Source organism: Neodiprion virginianus, chromosome 7 (genome assembly GCF_021901495.1).
Source record: "Neodiprion virginianus isolate iyNeoVirg1 chromosome 7, iyNeoVirg1.1, whole genome shotgun sequence".
In the NCBI taxonomy this organism is placed as follows: Eukaryota; Metazoa; Arthropoda; class Insecta; order Hymenoptera; family Diprionidae; genus Neodiprion; species Neodiprion virginianus.
In genome coordinates, this window is record NC_060883.1 from 14,218,222 (window position 1) to 14,239,098 (window position 20,877).

General features: G+C 39.8%; 1 protein-coding gene across 4 annotated transcripts in view; it reads left to right on the top strand.

Moving 5' to 3' along the window:
- LOC124308739 (zinc finger protein 436-like) overlaps positions 1–20,877 on the top strand; it is a 113,581-nt gene that overhangs the window by 18,334 nt on the left and 74,370 nt on the right. For 3 of the 4 annotated variants that reach the window (XM_046771743.1, XM_046771740.1, XM_046771742.1), the window contains one exon: positions 9,572–10,057. The exons of the other annotated variant lie outside the window; for it this stretch is intronic. In XM_046771743.1, the coding sequence (XP_046627699.1) occupies positions 9,572–9,939 (368 nt within the window). In that variant the 3' untranslated portion in view covers positions 9,940–10,057. Of the gene's footprint in view, positions 1–9,571; positions 10,058–20,877 lie in introns of those variants that run through there. 4 annotated transcript variants of the gene reach the window in all.

Here is a 20,877-nt window from a genome sequence, read left to right on the forward strand (position 1 = left end):
ATAGCTCATTGGATTCGGAATGTCGCCTATACAAATGTGCTAAAAAAGTTTATGAGCACATAAAAAATTGCAAAAGTTATAAACAATTAAAGATGAAAAAAAAGGCATTTCGTTTCTCGCCAATATCTCATAGACTATTCATATTTCTGAAATTTTAAAAAAAGATTCTTAAAGAGGAGGAGATTTCCAATAAAAAACTTCTAGCTTCTGGAACTCTATCTCCGTTATTTATAATTTTAATTTAACGCTGAAAATGGGTCTCCGCGCTTCGTTTTTAGGTCACGCGCGCAGCGTCAAAAGCGAGTACGATACACTGATTAATTTTTTTAAGGTATTGAATATTTTTTGAAAATTTGAAAAAATTATGGTGTATTTTGAACACTTCAAAAAATTTATCCTCGTTGGAAATTTTACTTAAAGTTAATTTTTCAACACGTTAAACGATTGTTAAGTAACAAAATTTTTTCCAATTTCCGTGTTCATTGTAAATGAAAAAAAAATGTTTAAATAATTGTCGCAAAAATATTTCGCTTCGTGGAGGCTTTCTTATATACATACTCAACAATATTTTGTTATTTTGTTTTTTATTGGAAATTTCCTCCTCTTTAAGAATCTTATTTTAAAATTTCAGAAGTATGAATAGTCTACGAGATATTGGCGAAAAACGAAATGACGTTTTTTTCATCTTTAATTGTTTATAACTTTTGCAATTTTTCATGTGCTGATAAATTTTTTTAGTACATTTGTCTAGGCGTCATTCCGAATATAATGAGCCATCGCACATCATTTTAAGAGCAGTATCTCTATTTTAGACCATTTTGAGCATATCGACTAGACTAGATCGTGGACACGTATTTATTTGACATACGAAATAAGAATAAGTTCAACAGACTTGTTTTTGACATTTTCTTATTGCATGTTTTGAAAAATTGTATTCATGTTTACTCGCAAACTGTTTTCGATTCTGAACATTTCGAAAATGATGAAATATTCCCAGTTTTCGACTACCTGTTAATGATGCCACAATGCTACATATTGGCGTAACAATGCAACTTAAAGTACTAGTAACCTTTATATTTTAGAGTGTTTGTTGAGAAGATAAAAAACTACTATGCATATTGCATATTATCTGTCAATTTCAATGGTAAATCAGACAAATAATTTATTTTGGACTACCTCATTAGGAGAGGTTTCAAAAATGTATACATGCACTGTGCTTAATGAATGAGAAAGTTTCAAATACAACGACCTTGTTGGTAATTGGATTTTTAATTTATTTCCACAAGTCACTACTACTTTAACGGTTAGATTTGGATAGCCGAGAACTTTCTACCCATCGCTTATGGAACCTGGGGCAGGCTGAGAGAATCCGCCTTTTTTAATATAAATACGAGTATATGAGGTATTCCATGCCAACTCAACCAATGATTGTCCCTCACCATTTTTGATTTTGTTCATAATTTTTCGTATGGTTATCTTAACTTTAAATAGCATTAACTCTGAATCACTTTAGATTTTTTTCCCTAGCGGTTATTTTTTTTAATAACTTTCCTACCCTCAAAACGAATACATTCTCCAAAATTCTTCCTATGTTCGTTTTTTTGTTTTTAATTTTGTTATTTAGTTGCCATTCCAAGTAAACATGTGACGAATTTATGTACGACCGTGCGAACGACTCCTCCAGCGCTTAGCGGCCAGTACAGAGATTGTACGGCCCCCAACGTAGCCTGGGGCCCGCGTGAAGCGATTCCCGATGCTCATGCTCGATGATGAGCTGAGTGAATCGATTGCGAGCCGACAAAACCAACTGATGTTTGGCTGCATAGGATAGATTCGAGTTTTTTAGACGGCCACCTACCCGTAATAGTCCCTCGCGATCCAAGAACGGATTTAAGCCGAGTAGACGACTTTCCCGTCCGATTGATCGTTGATCTTCGATATCCGCGACTTCCTTATGGAAAGTCACGCGTTCAACTCTCTTAACAGTAGTCTTTCTGGACGTTTCTAGCTCTCGTGCCGAAATGGGACCCGACCTTCTTCGATCTGATTCAGACCGTGCATTATGCGCGAAACGAAGACACATTGCAACCGTCTTTAATAGTCGAGCGTAGGATGAGAATCGTTCGGTCATGTCAAACTCCTGTAATACAGTGGCTGCGACAACCGCCTTACGCTGTTCGGGTAATTCTTCGATATTCGTGACTGCCCGGACTACTCTAGGCCACGAAGATTTGTCCTTGTTTAGCCACTGTGGACCGCTCCACCATAGAGCTGAACACCTGAGTGCCTCGCGATTAGTACCACGAGATAGAATGTCCGCAGGGTTATCGTTCGTTTCCACGTGATACCAACTTTCTATTGTTGTAAGCTCTTGAATTTCTCCAACGCTATTTGCGACGAACGTGTTGAAACTGCGGCTTGGTGATCTGATCCAATCGATGACTATTGTGGCATCGGTCCAACAGTATGTCGCGTGTATCTTTAGCTCCAATATCGGGACAACGTTGTCGATTAATTGTGCCGATAGCTGAACGCCACACAACTCCAATCTAGGCAAAGATACCGCCTTTAAGGGAGCTACCCGAGACTTCGAGCACAATAAATTCGTGCGATGCACACCATTGCGATCGGTAACACGCATGTATACGCATGCTCCGTATGCGCTCTCACAAGCGTCACAGAACCCATGCAGTTTAACGTGACTGCCGGCGTTGGCCTCTACCGCGTTGGGTGGAATTCGAAGTTGATTGAGTTGCTCGATCTGTGATTTGTAAATGTTCCATTCCGTGTGCAATTCCGACGGCAGTGACTCATCCCAGCATAGCTGCAATATCCACAACCTTTGGATAATAATCTTCGCCAGCAAGATGACCGGACCGATGAGACCCAATGAGTCGAAGATTTGTGCGACGCTTGACAAGATTGTTCTTTTAGTCACGCGTTGAGTATGACTCGTGTCCATTGATATAATATATTGAAATGCATCGTCGCTCGGGTTTCACTGAATGCCAAGAGTTTTGAAGACAGCTTCCTTATGCAACGAGCGTATCGAACTCATTGTCAACGACTCGGGAATATTGTCGAGCAGCTCCAAGTCATTTGAGGCCCATTTTCGCAGTACGAACCCGCCTTTAACGAGAAGTTTCGTCGTTTCGTTACGAATTTGTATGGCCTCCGGTTTCGAGTTTGCCCCAGTGATTAAATCATCGACATAAAAATCGCGCAAAACGATTTTCGATCCAACGGGATAATTTTTTGCTTCTATTTCGGCGAGAGTTCTAAGTGATTTGATCGCCAAAAGCGACGTTGGACCCGTTCCATACGTGAGCGTCAACAATTCAAATTCTCTGATTTTCTCGTCCGGGTGATCGCGCCAGACGATCCGCTGCAAAGCCACTTGTCATTCGTCGACGAGTACTTGACGGTACAACTTGGCAATATCGGCGATCATAACATATTTGAACATCCGAAACCTCACGACGATTGAGAACAAATCTTACTGTAATGCAGTACCGATCATAAGAGCGTCATTGAGCGAAATACCTGAAGTCGTCTTACATGAGGCATCGAAAACAACCCTCAATTTGGTTGTAGAGTTTTCTACCTTAGTTACACAGTGGTGCGGCAGATATTATTCAGGCATCGTAGCTGAATCATCGCCCTGGACCTCCCTCATGTGTCCCATGGATTCGTATTCGTGTATGAATTAAGCGTATTCTCTTTTCGATTGAGACGCCTTTTGAGATTTTTGAATCGACGTATTGCCGTGTCCTTGGATAGACCGAGACGAGAAAATTCTTCGGCTTTAATCGGAAGATCATCGTATATGGTATTTTATATCAACAAATATTAATAGCCACATACAAACGTCACATGTGTGCACATGTCAACAAGTTTCACACACAAAGTCAAAATATGTGCTATCGCGACGAACTTCAAAATATGTAAATATATTCAAAGGCACACGAAAACAAACAATTCTCGAAATACAGGTGATGAGAAAAATTAATGACATGTAGTCAGGGCGGCTAGGTGGTCTAGTGGAGTAAGTCTCCGGTAAAGCATCTCTAGATACCAGGTTCAATTCCTGGCTCCGTCGTTAATTTTTCAACTCACCTGAAAATTTCTAAATTGTTCTCTTCAATTTAATCGGAAGCTTGACAATAAATCGTCCTTCTGTATTTCGAATTTTTGCTAGTCGAATCGAAATGCTCCTCACACTTGCGTTCGTCGAGGGACATCTCGCTCTTCCGCGCACCATGCTCGATTTCCCAAAACCGCATCATCATATTGTTTAACTCGTCATTTATATTACTATGCTCAGATTGCACACCGTCGATCCCATGCGAGATGCCGTGCCAACTCCGCCTGCCGCGATCCATCCCAAGTGCGTTTTCTGCCAACATGGCTGAGTTTCCATAGCCTTTATTTGACCTTTACACGTGATTTCCCAAAAAGCCTCTACGCCTATATCGATTCTTGATGACTTCAGATAAACTGGATCAGCTAGCGCGATTCCCGGTGGAATGCGAATGTCAGATTGACTGATAGGGACTGTTCAAATGTCTTGCGTGATCTTACGCAATACGAGGCAATAGAGTTCTGAGTTAAAACCGTTAAAACGAGATTGTAGAATCACCTTAACGGAGCTATGCGTCTCGGCCCTCGGATCTCCCACATCGTTAATCGGTACGCAGGTGGGACACTGCCTAAGCCCGAGTTTTTTCACGAGATCTGCGGTTATAAAGTTCGATTGCGAACCATTATCGAGAAGCACGCGACAAGAATGTATGCCACCCTTGACGTCTCGGATGTGAACCATCGCTGTTGACAATAAAACGTGATGTCCTGCTGAGCTTGCTGCGTGATTTGCGCTTGTTGGCAATGATTTGGCGAGAGCGCGGGACTTCGACGAGCTCGTCTCGGCGCCCTTCGAATGCTGATTTGTTTCCATGTGAAGCAGAGTATTGTGCTTTTTATTGCATTTTTTGCACGAACCGGCGTTGCACTGTTTAGCTTGATATTCGGTAGAATTCAGGCAATTTGAGCATAGTCTTAGCCCCTTTATTTCCTGAGAGCGCTGATCGACCGAAAGCCCGCGAAAATTGCTGCAACGAAATAGTGGGTGATCGCCCTTACAGAAACTGCATGCTACCTTTTCGGTTACTACGTTCGATAACGTAGATCTTTTCGAGACTGTTTTGTCAGTATTATTTGACGACGCTGTACCCGGTGGCCTTCTGTCGACCGCTTCGAAAGCGCGACAACGATGAGAAAGAAAATCGGTTAATTCACTCAGAGTTGGCAAATTCGAGTCCTTTAGACTAGTTTCCCATTCTTTATTCGTGGCCGGTGCCAACTTGCTCGTGATTAAATGAATGATGAGGTCATCCCATGTGTCAGTACAACGCTTCAAGACCTTAAGAGCCCGCAAATGTTTCAGAATCGTATCTAAAAGCTGTCGAAGCTCCACGTGATTTTCTTTGTGCAAAACCGGCTGATCAAAAATGACCTTGATGTGCTTTTGCACGATCACGCGTTGATTATCGTATCGTTCGTTCAGCATTGCCCATGCCTCTACGTAATTCTCGACCGTTAGTTCGAGAGAGCCAATGCCGTCAGCTGCTTCGCCCTTGAGAGCCGCCTTGAAATAATACAGTTTTTGAATCGCTGGTAAAGCCGCATTCTCTTATATCATGGAAAAGAATATGTCGTGAAAAGGACGCCAATCTTCGTACGAACTCGAGAACGTCGGAAGATCGATTCGCGGTAAACGCATGTTTACATTTTGCTGGTGAAGGTCATCGCGATTCTCGCATAGGCTGAGATGCTCGAATGGGCTGGGACCGACTGCCGAACGTTCGACAGTAAGTTCCTCGAATTTCGCGTCAACCGAGAAATACTTCGATTCGAAAGTTTGACGCTCGACATTGTGCGCAATTTGTTGTTCGTTTGTTGTTTCAAAAAGCTCGATCTCCGATTGAGAGTCCTCGAATGCTTGCCAACATTCGCGAAATTTTATTTGTCGTTGCCGCAGTTCGACAACGGAAACTTGCCTCTCGCCCAACTCGTCTACAAAAGTTTTTTCACGCGTGCATGCCGATTTCGCTTGAGTTCTTTCCGCCTTTGCAAGACGCTGTGCGGCCTCGCCTTCGGCCATGTTAATACGCCCGCTTTTTTTTTTTTTATATCGAAGCGATATAAATTTATGGGAGTTGAATGGACTATATTTTTTAGAAAATGGACTGTATTTTTAAGGAATGGGCAACGGAGACTCACCTGAGAACCTTTTGATTGTTGTTATTTGCCGTCGCCGTACATCTCGTTTCGTCCTTGGATGAACAACGATGCCCTGCTTCTTTGCTGTCTTATTTCGCACGGTCTTCGAATTACGAGCGTACCTCGTGGTGTTGACGCGAACGAAATTTTCTTCGCTCTCGATAAACAACGCTATAGAGATGCAATATTCCCGAATATTTTTTGTTTGTATTGATTCATTTACACGCTTGTACCTGTCACGATGATCGTGCTTGGTACGATCGAAAAATATCCGTTGTCGCACGCACAAGTCACACACACACAAATACGCGTATTTAGCGATAACAGTTCGTTTTATCCGGCTCGAAGGACCAATGTTACGTGCAGCTTTTGTTTAGCCGTGTGCTTGGCACGTTTTTTCTCTTTTATTTGTTACTTTTTTTTTGTAGGTTAATCAAACTCAGTGTTATTGGTTTTGGGTTTCTTTATTTTTCTCTCGCACGTCCATGTGATCAGGCGTCGTGAGATCTCTGGCTGCTGTTACGGCGTGGCCAAGGTTTTCGCGAGAGGGGAGAGACCCCAAGCGCGCCTCTGGCGGCTGACAAGTCGTACGAGCGGCAAATTTGAATATCTATACTGGCCAACGGCCTGAACAGAAATGAAGAGGCTTCTAGATAGAAGGGACGAAAAATGAGGTGTGAGTGCGAAGAGGAACTGAGTACGTAACAACAGTGTGACGGGTTTTGAGTCCGCACGAATAATGTGGGGGGGGGGGAAGAGACAATTAGAGACGGGGCGGATGTAATAGGTAAAACTTGGTGTGTGTATTTGCGAAAAAGGGGGAGGTGGTACATTCGTTGCGATCGGGGGGGGGGGGGGGGGGTGAGTCGACTTAAACTACGAAAGATACAAAAGGGTTGTAGACTTTAACGGGGGCTGATCACGCCTCAGCCCTTAGCGTTTTTTAATACTAACTTACTGGTACGCGCGTGGGGGGGTGAGGGGGGGGAGTGTGTGAGGTGCCGGGGAATGTGAGGTCGGGAGGGTTGGTATTGCGAGGGGATGGGGTGTAGTGTGACGGGGAGTGTGAGGTAGAAAGGGTTGGTATTGCGGGGGGGAGGAGCAGATCGGCTGTAGAATGCAGGCTAACCTGGTGTCGTCGGCGTGTGTGTGTGTGGGTATCGAGGTGTGGTGGAGTGTAGCTGTGTCTCTCTGGTTCTCTCTCTCGGAGTCGTCGGCGTGCGTGTAGCGGGGTGTATCGGTGTGTGTGTAGTTGTGTCTCTCTCTCTTTCTTTCTCGCTCTCTCTCTCTCGTTTGCTCGTAGTCTTGGCTTCTCCGGTGTTGCTGCTTTGACGGCCGTGATCGTACTGTCGCTGGCGCTCGGCTCTGCCGAGCGTCGGGGGGGCTTCGGTTACGTTCGGGTCTTTCCCGACGGGACGGGACTCACCCGTTCGGCTCTTCCCCGCGGGTTTGGGGTTTGTTATGACTTGCACTCTAGGTGCAACGTCACAACAGCAACATGGTACCATGTTTTCCAGTAAATGATTTAGGATCGATTAAAAAATTCGAAAACTGTCCAGCATTGTATGCAATTCATTCTAAGTTCCCACCTTTTCTTTTTTCGAGACGGTAATAAGCGAATTTAATGTAAGGAACATTCAGACAACGAATTCACAGTGACTGAGCAATCGAATGCACGAAAGACAGAAAAAAGAGGATCGAAAAGTTTTCAAAGATGCAGCCTACTACAAATTACTTGCAGGCTATAAGGGACGAAGGGACAACGTAAAATCCATTATGTAGAGTGCTGGATGATTTTCAACCTTTATGAATTCCAAATCATTGACTCAGTAGAATAACATAAAATTAATGTGAATAAATACATCTGATTCATGTGAAAAGAAATAGAAATATACTTTTGGCTTATTCCTCCTGATAAGTTTAGATTTTAATTTATTATCATATTACGCATATATCTTATTACAGTGAAAGTTATAATACTTAGAACTGAGCAGTCTGTCAGTAAAAACAGGAAATTACTCATTATTTTTTTCTTTTAAAATTTTTCTTCTGAAACATCTAATTCGCCGATTTTTGCACGTATTCCACAGTGTGATCCTATCAACTGCATATAGGAATTTTATGAATAGTTGTTTCGTTCAAAAAACTAATGATTCCGAACCCGACGAAGAAATTTACCAAAAACCATTTTTCCTATGGGACATTCGTTCGTATTCAAAATCGTATAGTAAAAAAAAAAAATCAACACCCTTTCAACATTCACTTGTTATGCAGTTAGAATTTCGCTTGCTTGATTTCCTCAAGAAACGGAGAATTATTAAAATTCATTATTATTGTTATTATTATTTTTCGCCCTGTTCCACCACTTGGAAAATACTCAAAAAATACATGTTGTATTTTAGTTATAGGAATATAACTAACAAAAAATAGAGTGGTATTCTTCCGAGACAGTCGAAAATTTTGTATGGAATAATTCAAAAATTTTATAAACACTTTTTACAGTCCAAAAATTATACTTTGTTTTTAAAGTTATACTACTTGGTAGTGCACAACTTGCGTTCAGGCGGAACAAACCAGTCAAATAGTTTGTGAGACAAGAAATATTTTCGAATTTTTGTTTTTTGACAGTACCACGCGAATGCATCAATATTTTTACATGAAAATTTACTCAGAGCTTACTTACCTATGAGTACGCAATAGATTTGAATGAAGATAAGGTCGGAGCGGGGTAGTTCTCGTATAGTCATCCGGCAATGCGCTTTGAAGTAACATCATGCTAACACCTATCATTGAACAAAAAGGTTGATGCCATTACCTATAGCCACCTGTTGATGGGTTCTGATTTTAAAAACAAAAATTAAATGAAGCTTGACGTATACCTACCGACACGGTATCTGTCGCCTCCGGAATAGGTAACCGAAGTGACACGGTCAATTTAGGTTGACGATAGTTTAGATAATGTAGGGTTCTGGTAACTACAAGCTTTATTCGCTCGCTAGCCTCGCATTTTGCCCGCACTCGAGTTAACGGATCCCTATATTACCCAAGCTATCGTCAAATTAAATTGAAGGTGTAACTTCAATTGCCTATTCCGGGGCGACAGATTCCGTGTTCCCGGGTGTACATATGTTATATTTTTAAATAAAACAAACCTAGATCGAATTGAATAATTGGTTGTCGAGTTATGAATTCTCAAAATTCACTCTCTTTTTCAGCCATTTACTTGTATGTACCATCTTAATTATGTTTTCATTTATACTAAATAACAAATTTTGTTTTCTCTACGAATAAGGTGACGAGAACGTGGAGGTATTTCCGGGTAACATAGCTGCGGCTCAATTGATCTACAGTTGCCTTGGCGCATTTTCGAAAGACGGTAAAACAATCGAGGCGAATTTAATGACATCGTCGACGTCCGCGGATGGCACATCGCAGACCATTACGATTCAAATACCGTCGAAAGATTTGGAAGGTACATTGCCCACGAATGAGCACGTTTCTAAGAGCGGGAGTTTGACGATGGACCAAGAAGACGACGAGACGATGCATTGCTTCTTGGCAATCCCTAGGGAAGAAGAAGAGAACATAGACACCGGGGGCATAACTATTCCTGCAGAACCGGAAGCGGCTATTGACACAGCAATGGATGTAGTGATTTGAATGTGGTTACACAAGTAGATAAAAATGGAAACGAAAATATATGCTGTATTCTAAAATCGACGGTTAGATTATGAAAACGGAAAAGATGTTTTTAATAAACTGTGAGCTTTATATTCAATTAAAAAAACTGATGAAACTGTATATTTTCGTAAACAACGTAAATCCTAAATATTTGAGATTGCATTCATTCGCAGAAAAATTGGCAACTACTCCTATGGTTTATTCGATGACTCAAATCGCACTATGTACTAAGAAATTCTCTTTGAGTTAAATTTATTGTTAGACACAATTACAAGATATCTTACTGGTTTCAGTCCAAAAAAGTTCGTGTATAAAAAACTTCAAATAATTTTCAATATTTTAGTGATATTGACACTCAACTCACGTTCATAATATGTTCAGAATTTGAATAAGAATCAGCGGTCATTTGTCAACATGATCTTGTTACGTTCTTCAAACTCTAGACTCTTCAAGCATTAATTTTTTCAACTCTACAACATGAAGACTTCCGTTCAACTTGAACCTTTTGGAAAACTAATCAAAACAAGTGAAACTATGGCTTTAAAATTTGCATCGTAACACTTGATTATAATTATGAGATTTTAGTGGATAAGTGGATAATTTATCAAGGAAAACCTCGGTGGAAAAAATTTCTATATTCCTAGACGTTTTGGGAAAGAGAGAACACGATCGTATTCTCAGGCACTCCTTTAGTGTACGAAGTATACTAGAGAAAGCCTTACGCGTTTGCTTTCCTGTCTAATATCTGTTCAGAGGTATACTTCTTAAACCACCTGGACGACAGAAGTACACAGCCAGTTTTCGGATAGTCAGTAGTTTACTTCAACCTGCCTAATCAGTCGGAAGCTTGACTAGAAGTTCATGGTTCACACGATATGCATTCACATGTTTTTTTTTTTAGAATGTGTGTCCATCCGAAGCGATACATACTAAACCACTAATACGACACAGGTCCAGGTCGTTTTCGAATCGCCAATAGTTTACTTCAACCTTCTTAGTCAGTCAGAACCTTGATTTGAAGTTCATGGCTCACACTACATGTGTTTGTGTTTTTCTGAGAGTGTATGTCCGTATGTTAAACAAATTGTAATACGGTGATCCGCAGATAGGTAATTGGATTACTGGCGCCCCATTTCAACACATCCAGTCAGTAAAAACTTTGCCCTGAACCTCAGGGTTTAAACGAGGGTAAAGGCTTGGATGTCGAATCTCGTATTTCATGAAAAAGTTAAAAGTAACTTCAGATATGTTCAGTGGAACCTAGTAAATATAGTATACTAGAGAGTATATTACTTTAATACTGATATTTAACCTTTCTTTTCCACATTAATTCATGAACACACAAGGTTTGGAATATTGTTCCAACGCATTGCTACATGCTCATCGTCAAACATGTTGATAATTATTTTTATTGAGTAGTAGAAAGATGAGAAGTTACACAGTCGAGAAAAAAAATCTCATAGAACTTGTGACAGCACGAAATATCCTTGTCCGTCGATTGAAGATGTATAAAAACACACAGATCTATGCAAAGTTGGCCTGCGAGCTTCGGATTTCTTCTTGAAGGCTTTTACGACAAATAATTGCTCTCGAATTATTCTTAATTGCTCTCTAATTTTTATTATTTGCTCCCATACGGTTTTCGAGAAAATCAAAAAGAAGAAAATTTCATTTCCGGGTGCCACCAGGTGTCGTAACTACTTGAATACGCCCGCCTAACTCAAAGTAGGTAAGCCCATAGACACTGATATATAAATACACTGGATTGGATATTATCTTATACCCAACGTGTAAGCTCGTGCATCCAATTGACCAGCTGAATTTCCGCCATCTTGTAAGATAAGTTGTCACAAAAACCGCGCCAGAGTAGTAATACAAGGAGAGTTCTGGATACAAATTCCCACTTCACCGACACAGCCGTGGCGACAAACTTTTTCGCGAGAGGGGGGGTTATCACCACCGAGACTGACGTTATCACAACCTTCATCCGCTCTGCGCTATGTGTTACCACCGTATCGATCATCAGAGAAAACATCTGTTTTGCGCTCTGCATTACCATCGTTTGATTGAATTTTCGTTGGTATTAACAGTCAATGATGACAAGATGCCATTCATGGAATGATGCTTTTATTAACGAAGTTTTAGCAGGACCCCGCCTACCATCATTAGGTTTCTTAGAAAAATATTATACAGAGAATTACAAAAAATTGGCTAATTTGAATTTAACATATTCTACACTTTCAACTTTCGATTAAGATTATTTATGTACATAAATGCCATTATTTGTTATAGTTGTTATGTTGTCATAAAATAGAAAAATATTATACACTCACATTTTTAGACATTCCTTAGCTTAACAGCTGTTTCTTACATGGAGTTATAGAAGGAAGTGAACTATCCGTCTGTCAAATTGACCTGCTTAATGTTAGTTATCATAACAATGATATAATGTCATATATTTATCTGTGTGATTGTTATTATACTGGGCACTTTGTTTGCATGACCTTTAACAACGTATGTTTTTTGCGATATTATAAAATGTCGAATAATATTATTCTTGGATATGAAGGTCGTGAACATCAAAACACTTTTTTTGTGTTAACGTTTCAGCCCGGATGGGGGCCCTCCTCAGAACAATTTATTTAGAACATCTGCCACGAACAGAAATTATAAAATAATGTACAACTAAGTAATAACAAAATTGAATGTGAAAGGTTTAGGTAATAAGGAGGGATGTTTATGCTAATATAAATGAGAGGAATTACCTGATGATGAACTGACACTTTCAAATAACGAAGAAAAGGAAACAACTAGTATATAGTGAATGCGTGTTAGAATGACCGAGTGAAACACAAAAGTTCATTTTTTTAAAAAACACTACGACAGCGATACGAAACCCCCAAGCATTCATCCTGGTTGTTAATTGAATAAAAACACACAACGACCGTTTTAGGTTTCGAGTCTGGAGCACTTTTGAACGTGTGGAACGTCAAGTATGTAGTGGGGGGAAACCGATATCAGTCATTATCAGAGCAAGCACAGAGTCAACGGGTTAAATAGAAATCAGAAAATGTTAAGAACGTAAAATCGAGAGCAAGCTCAGTCGGTAATAGATAGTTACGATGGGTGTATCACAGAGGTGTAAATAGTACTCAGATGTTCAATATCTTGTCTTCGATTGACAGAATTGGGATGTGCAACAATATTGCACATTTTTAACAATAATCTATTGTAGTACAATGGTTCAATGTCTATAATGCTGGCTTGAGAATAATTGAATGAATGGTCAAAATCGATGGCATGCCTAGTCAGTGCAGTATAATTATCCTCATGTTCATGGATATTGCGTTTATGTTCAGTTATCCTGGTGTGTAGTTGCCTACTAGTTTGACCTATGTAGGACATGTTGCATTGGTTGCAGGGAATTTTGTAGACTACACAAGAACGGATACATAGGGGTAAAGGGTCCTTACCAGAGTCAAACATAGAGAATAGATCACGTGCACTTTTACCCACAAATTGGATTTTATACTTAGAGAATATTCTGTTGAGTGACTCAAACAAACCCGCAACGTATGGGATGGAAACAAAGTCTTTTTGATTAACTTGTGCACCAGATGCATCATTGTTATTCATCGATCAGTTCCAACAATTTCGATAGAATAAAATCAAAACGGTAGCTTTAAATAAGAGACGACAGTTAACAGAGAGAGTTGAACGTAGGTTGGGTGAGGCAATATAATGCAAAAATTTACTTAAGACTACACGTCACTGGGCGACGTGATTTCACCCAATTTCCAAAGAATGACACTGAGAATTATTATTCTGTTAATTTATAGCAAGAGTGAAAACTTTATAGTAAATCGGTAGACAACCAAGTCACGATAGCTCGGAAGATAGTGACAAAAGAGTAAGACAGACGTTACCATAGATTTTAATTAATATGAAAGATTGACATTTATTAACAATTTACGAAATCGGTAGCTTAGCCGGGAGAATAAGAAGGACTGCAAAATACGAGAGAAAACTTGAGAGAGGGTTATTCGTAGACAATAGAATTATTGTTTTACAATATTTAGAAATTTTATACGTTTGTGAAAGAAATCTTGAAACATAAATTTCCGAGAGGACATAAAACTATAAGAAAGTGAGAGATTCAGAGACGAGTTTGCAAAATGAAGAAATACACTAAATACACCTTATTATGATAAAATTAACGTTAATACGCAGAACCTGAATTAGCAATGAATTACGGTATGGCAGAGAAATGCAAAGAATAACAAGTGAAAACAATCCAGAATTGCCAATAGCTATAGAAAAAGTACGGTAGTGTTTAGCGGCTCAATCTATGCTCGGTTATACTCCAAGGAACTCGATTTATGATACAATAGGCACAATATAAATAAAATATAATAAGCACTAACACAGAAAATTAAAAAGAAAGCGAAGCAAAATAGCTCAAGATACAGTAGAATTTTACAGAAGCAGACTAATAGAAATTTACAGATAATCCGAGAAATTCACAAATACAAAAGAATTACTTAATTGGTAGTTACCAGGTCACTCAAAAGCACGGAATTAATCAATTATTGAAACCATGCAGCCACACGGCAGCTTAACGCAACTCAGAGCCGTGGACCATGATTCACACAAAAACTGGCATCACATCATGCAACCAAGAATGACAAATACGATAAAAACGAAAATAGAAATTATAAGCAACTTCGTAATGATACAATACAAAGGCAGAAGCCTTACCTTAGCTGGTGACTACAGGAACACAACACTGAATTTAAATTATAGACTGAATCCAAATGAAATCATGCAGGCCAGCGGACGTGATGTTCCAGAATCATTCGGCGTTGAAATATGTTATTTCCCATACAAACTGAGCGAACACGTATTTTTTTGTTTACCCTGAAAAAATTATCCAAGTCCGATATCGATTTTTTAAGATTTAAAAATAAAAAACGTTTTTCGCCAATTTGAGGAGCCAAATATTCGAAAAATAGCCGCCAAATCCGTAATTCTCGAGCTTTTTCGACGATTCTTGTTTCATTTGATCCGGAATTTCGTACTCTGTCGAGGAAAAAAAAGTCCCAAAAATTTTGAAAATTGCCGACAATATCGACGTTTTTGGAAAATATAAAAAATCACTTTTCTCAAAAACCCCATTGTTTTTTTCCTCAAAATTTAATATGTTTTTCGGGGTGATATGGAATACTTACCCTATCAATAGCAACTGGTATTTTTTCTTGCTTTTCGAGTAATTGACTATTTTATTCTCTGAATTCCTGCATTTTGTACATACAAAATGCAGAAGATTTTGTAAGATACTTCAAAACGTACACTTCAGCCATAAATTTGATACTACTATCAACTGAAGATTTAGCCGAGTTCCGAAAAAAGAAAATCAACGAATGGAGTCAAGTGGAAGGCTATGCGGGTATACAAAAGTGCCACATGTGGAATACTGTCGTAGAAGAAAAGGGAACGAGATTTTACGTCGCTCGGACAGCTGATCATGAGTGGATAGAGGTACGAAGAAAGTTAGATAAGAAAAAAATCAGCCACAAATCGCGCGCAACAAGCACGAAATAGTAGCTCGACTGACAACAAATTACAACCGTGTTACAACTGTGTACAATATCTGCGTAAAAATAAATTATTTTACCAAACAAATCACATCTTTTCCTTATCTTTCTTTTGCTAGATTTCTTTTTCTCGAAAAACGAAAGCCCACGAGTATATAGCATTTAAACAGTGAAAATTCGGCCGTGCAGGAATTCAGAGAATAAAATATTCAATTACTCGAAAAGCAAGAAAAAATACCAGTTGCCATTGATAAGGTAATTAGTCCATATCACCCCGAAAAACATATTAAATTTTGAGGAAAAAAACAATGGGGTTTTTGAGAAAAGTGATTTTTTAAATTTTCCAAAAACGTCGATATTGTCGGCAATTTTCAAAATTTTTGGGATTTTTTTTTTTTTCCTCGATAGAGTACAATAATTCCGGATCAAATGAAACAAAAATCGTCGAAAAAGCCTGAGAATTACGGATTTGGCGGCTATTTTTCGAATATTTGGCTCCTCAAATTGGCGAAAAACGTTTTTTATTTTTAAATCTTAAAAAATCGATATCGGACTTGGATAATTTTTTCAGGGTGAACAAAAAAATACGTGTTCGCTCAGTTTGTATGGGGAATAACATATTTCAACGCCGAACGATTCTGGAACATCACGTTCGCTGACCTGCATGATTTCATTTGGATTCAATCTACAATAAATATGTGACGATATTTTAAATTCAAAAGTGCCCGCGAAATTTTACCTAGTACAGCCATTACGATTTCGGTGTCAGGCGGGCGAAACGGCTGAGTATTTGAGAGACTCTGCGGAAAGACGCTAACCTGAATAGTCCACCGATGGAATACTCCGCACCAGTCAAAATTTCAGTCTTGTCTTAACTTCAGTACCTACTTCAATTATTCACAACACGAATTTCACCAAATAAGAGGAATCTGTGTGATCTTCGCTACTGTTATTACAAATTTAACGTGTGCAGTCTACGAAACCTGTCGGTCCCTCAATACTGAGATGAGGAGGGAAAACTTTCAAAAAGCCGTGAACGTGAACCTCATCGAAGAAGTTCCAACATAATATAATTAATCACACAACGGAGCTGCTGCCGAGGACTAGATTAAGGGATAAGTGATTTTTAACATATTTATGACTTATCAACTTTTTTTAATTATCATCATAGACAATTTTATATCCGAGTGTGTATTAATTCCGGCGTATTTTATTTTAATTTATTTATGAATGTTTGAATGAATGTGTAATTTTAATTATTTCGACGATGGACAGGATTTAAAGAGTTATTATACGTTATTCATATTTCATTTACATTTTATTTATATTTTATTTATATTCCCTTTACATTTTATTTATATTTTAGTTATATTTCATTTACATTTTATTTATATTTAATTTATTGAATTGATAGTCAAAGTCGTATTTATTATCGTTCTTGTCATTTCATTTTTTATTTTTTTTCTAAGCCTGTCCATTGATTTCATCTTTTTCTTTCATGTCAACAAGAGATTCAAATTCTTCACCGTCCCCTTATTTATATCATTTATCTCCCCTTATTGACGTATGTTTTTGACCTCCCACATTCATCAGAATACAGGCAAAAACAAAAATAAAACAATTATTTACAAATAATACTTGGTAACGACAAAAGAAGGCGAGAAGAAAGGAAGATAATATAATTTAGAGGGAAGGAAGAAGCTAACGATAGTGCAAAACGATAGAGGGTAGTGGTTAAACGGTAGCGATAGAACAAACGATAGCGATAGCGGTAAAGGAAGAAAGAAGGGTAACCGAAGGAAATCAAAACGAGAGCAAGGTAGTAATGAAGCTGTCTCCTGGCGGATTGAGCGTAGAATAGGCAGAGTTCGGAGTCCGATGTACTGATTTCGCCGTTGTCGCCAGGTGATCCTTCTTCTAGTTGATTGGTCATTTGTTCCCCATCGCAATTGGGTCATTCCTCTTGTGGCGAATATCGGTTAAGATTACGTCACACGTTTCCGAAGATTGCCGATAGATGACACGTCATATCCTACCCGTGATTTCGCCGTTGACACCAACCTGTACAATAATTTAGCTGCTTCACCTTACTGTCCGGGTTACCTATCATTGGGGATTCCTATGACAGAGGCATGTACGTAGGATGCTTCCCAGTCAAAGTTAACGAGTGGAAGGCGACGACTTATTGTAACTCAATGTTCGCTTCCACTGGTTTCGTCGTATAGGCAGTGGTCAGCTGTCCACGATATAATCAAGGAGACCATAAAGTCAAAGACTGCAGAGTGTAATTGTGAGCCGTGGACCATGGCTCACGTGATTATAGTCCTTACTGATAGGAAGGCTGCATGGATCTTCAGAACGTGGGAGTAGTATAACAAGGAGAGTTCTAGATAGAAACACCTTCTTTTCGGACCAAGCCGACCAATCCGCCTATACGTGCATCCCAGACGCAAACCCTTGAAAGTAACCCCCACTCTCGTAAGATCAAACGTGCTCTGCCGACCGTTCGTCGGTAAGAATATCTCCCAAATGACCATGATCGTCGGTAAAAAATCCTTCAAATGGCCATGATCGTCGGTAGAAAATCCTCCAAATGACCATGATTGTTGGTGAAAAACGTCTGAAATTGCCGTGGTGTTACCCCTTGTGGGATAAATCATACTCTTTGTCGGTGAAGAAAATCATGCTCATCGGGCGGGATCGATGACTGCATTACCGAGCCCACTCCGTGAATCCTCAGGCGTCCGAGCGGATCCCGTGGATCCTCGAAAGTTCGACCTAGAATCCTGGCATGTGTCAGGTTTTGAGAGCTTCCAGAAGGTTCTGAAAGATTCTCACGGCCTTGAACAAATCTAGACTGACAGACAATTCGTCCAACGTGTTTCAACTCGACGGTGAGCGGCATGTGTCAAAAGATTTCGGTGCGACGTTGAATTCAGAAAGACCCGCTCCGGCCTTGAACGACTTTCAGACAAACAATTCTCGGAAGTTGTATAACTATGCAAGTTCTACACGCAGATTCCTGTTACTGACACTTACCGACATTCTCCCCAGATTCAAACCCTTTTCCGCGATGACGTCACAGTCTGCCGTACCGACTTGAGGCCAAAACCGTGCAACCTTATCGACAGTTGTATCGGTCGACGGTGAAAAATCGCACTGCTTCAGCAACAATTCTTATCGGTCGAAGGTTTCAATCATGCTGTTTTACCGACAATCTTACCGACCGAAGGTCTAAGTCTGTAGTGCTCGCCTGCCAACGGTAGAGGGCGCAGCAGGGGTGAGAACTTTTTTACCGTCCCGCATTTTTTTTCCCACGATAGGACTGCTGATAAGTAACATTAACCACTCCGAATTCCTTTCCCACGGTAGGACTGCTGATGTGTAACATCAACAACCCCCGCATTCCTTTCCCACGGTAGGACTGCTGATGTGTAACATCAACCACCCCCACATCCCTTTCCCACGTTATCAACCACGCGACATTCCAAAATTAATAGTTCGAAGAATTGTTTTTTATCCACTCGGATATCGCTGACGTGTAACATCAACCACCTCACATTCCTTTCCCACCTTATCAACCACGTGACATTCCAAAATTAATGGTTGCGAGAATTGTTTTTCACTTACTCGGATGTCGGTTTGATATCCAGGGTCGATCGATAGTCGCGGTACATTCAGATCCATGAATCTGCGGTGTTGAGTTACTATCGCTCTAAGAATGCTAAAAGGTGCGCGCGCATACGCAAACATACGTATTTGATATACACCACGTGACATTCCTCACCCTCCACCAAATTTCAAATTATATGATGGGGGAACGTTATTCAAGTCAAAAGTGAAAACTTCATCGTCAGTCTGAAGCTGTTCTTCTTCTTGCAAATGAGAAGTGCTTCGGAACAACAACGTGAATTGAAGAAACGACTAGAATTGCTCATCAAGGATATCGGAGAAGTAAAACATCTGCTGAAAATCAGATCTGACCTCAATTAACTCACAAGAGATTTTGAGCACATACAACTCGACATTAACGATCATGGACTTTTCAAAATTGAACGAAGTCGCTCGCCGGGAGACACTTCTGCCCTTGAAAAAGCTTTCGTACCTCGAAGTATACTTAGAATACCGAGTCAGTGACGTTCGTCGGGTTAAAACAAAATTTGGTGATGAAATCGTTCTGGACTTCGAGGACTCTTTTACGATTTTTCTACCGAACCGACTGATCAAGGCGCTCCAAGAAGATGAAGATTTATTCCAGATGGTGACGACAGCCAGTAAGGAGATACGGTTGCATCTACGCTATCTTGGCGGACCGTACGGTCAACTTGACTTCGTATACATATAATCTGAGTATCACATTCAAATATCCAGTGTCCCGTGGAAGTCTTACGTTCAATAAACAAAAGAAGAAGAAGATTAAAATTATGAATATTTTTTCATTTATCGCCTAACCATCTTGTATACCTTAAATCCTACGTACGTCTTGTACTTTGTAATTGTATCTAGAATTCAGTCTTAAAATCTAAGAAAATGCTACTTCGAACACCACTAAGCAACGATGGAGGGTGTCGAGCTGCGTTTGCGTCTTGTAACTGTCATGCGAACTCTACGATGAATTTTGGACGGGTTCAGACAAGACCAGAGTGCAAGGTCGACCGATAGCTGCGGTAGTATACATTCAGAGCCAAGGATCTGCGGTGTTGGGTTACTATCGCTCTAGGAATGCAAAACATAACTCGGTTTGAGTACAGCTCGGTCAAGGATGGAGGGCAAGGTTGAATCTTACATAAGCTTTGTATTGAAAAAAATTCTCTCTTAAGAGCTAAGGTGAAGGTAAAGGTGTAAAATTATTTCATGAATATTCTTTAAAAAACGGTTTTATTGAGTACAATTTCTGGGATACAGTTTACAATTACTTCACAACGATAGTACAATAATTCTATTCAACAGTATCATAACCAGAATGATATATTCGCCAGAAATGCGGGACCGTTCTTGTAGACGCTTCTGCGCAGTAACGCAAATCGTACACCCTCGCCATCCGAACAGTATGATGATTTTGTAGCCAATTTTGAAGTATCAAAACGTTTTGTGCTGCACAGATTGCGTTGGGTATTGTATGAACGTCGCATCTTAGAGACACAGCTGAAGTTTTTTGCAAGGCTTGAAGCGACGAACAGTCAAAGTCCAGCATATCGATGATTTGAACTTTCGGGACAATTTTGAGCAACCAATCTCGTTTTTCTTCTCCTTTTACGTACACGGTTTCAGCTTTGCACAGCCTGTCTTCAATGGTCCACTCAACTTAGAGAGTTTAAAAATA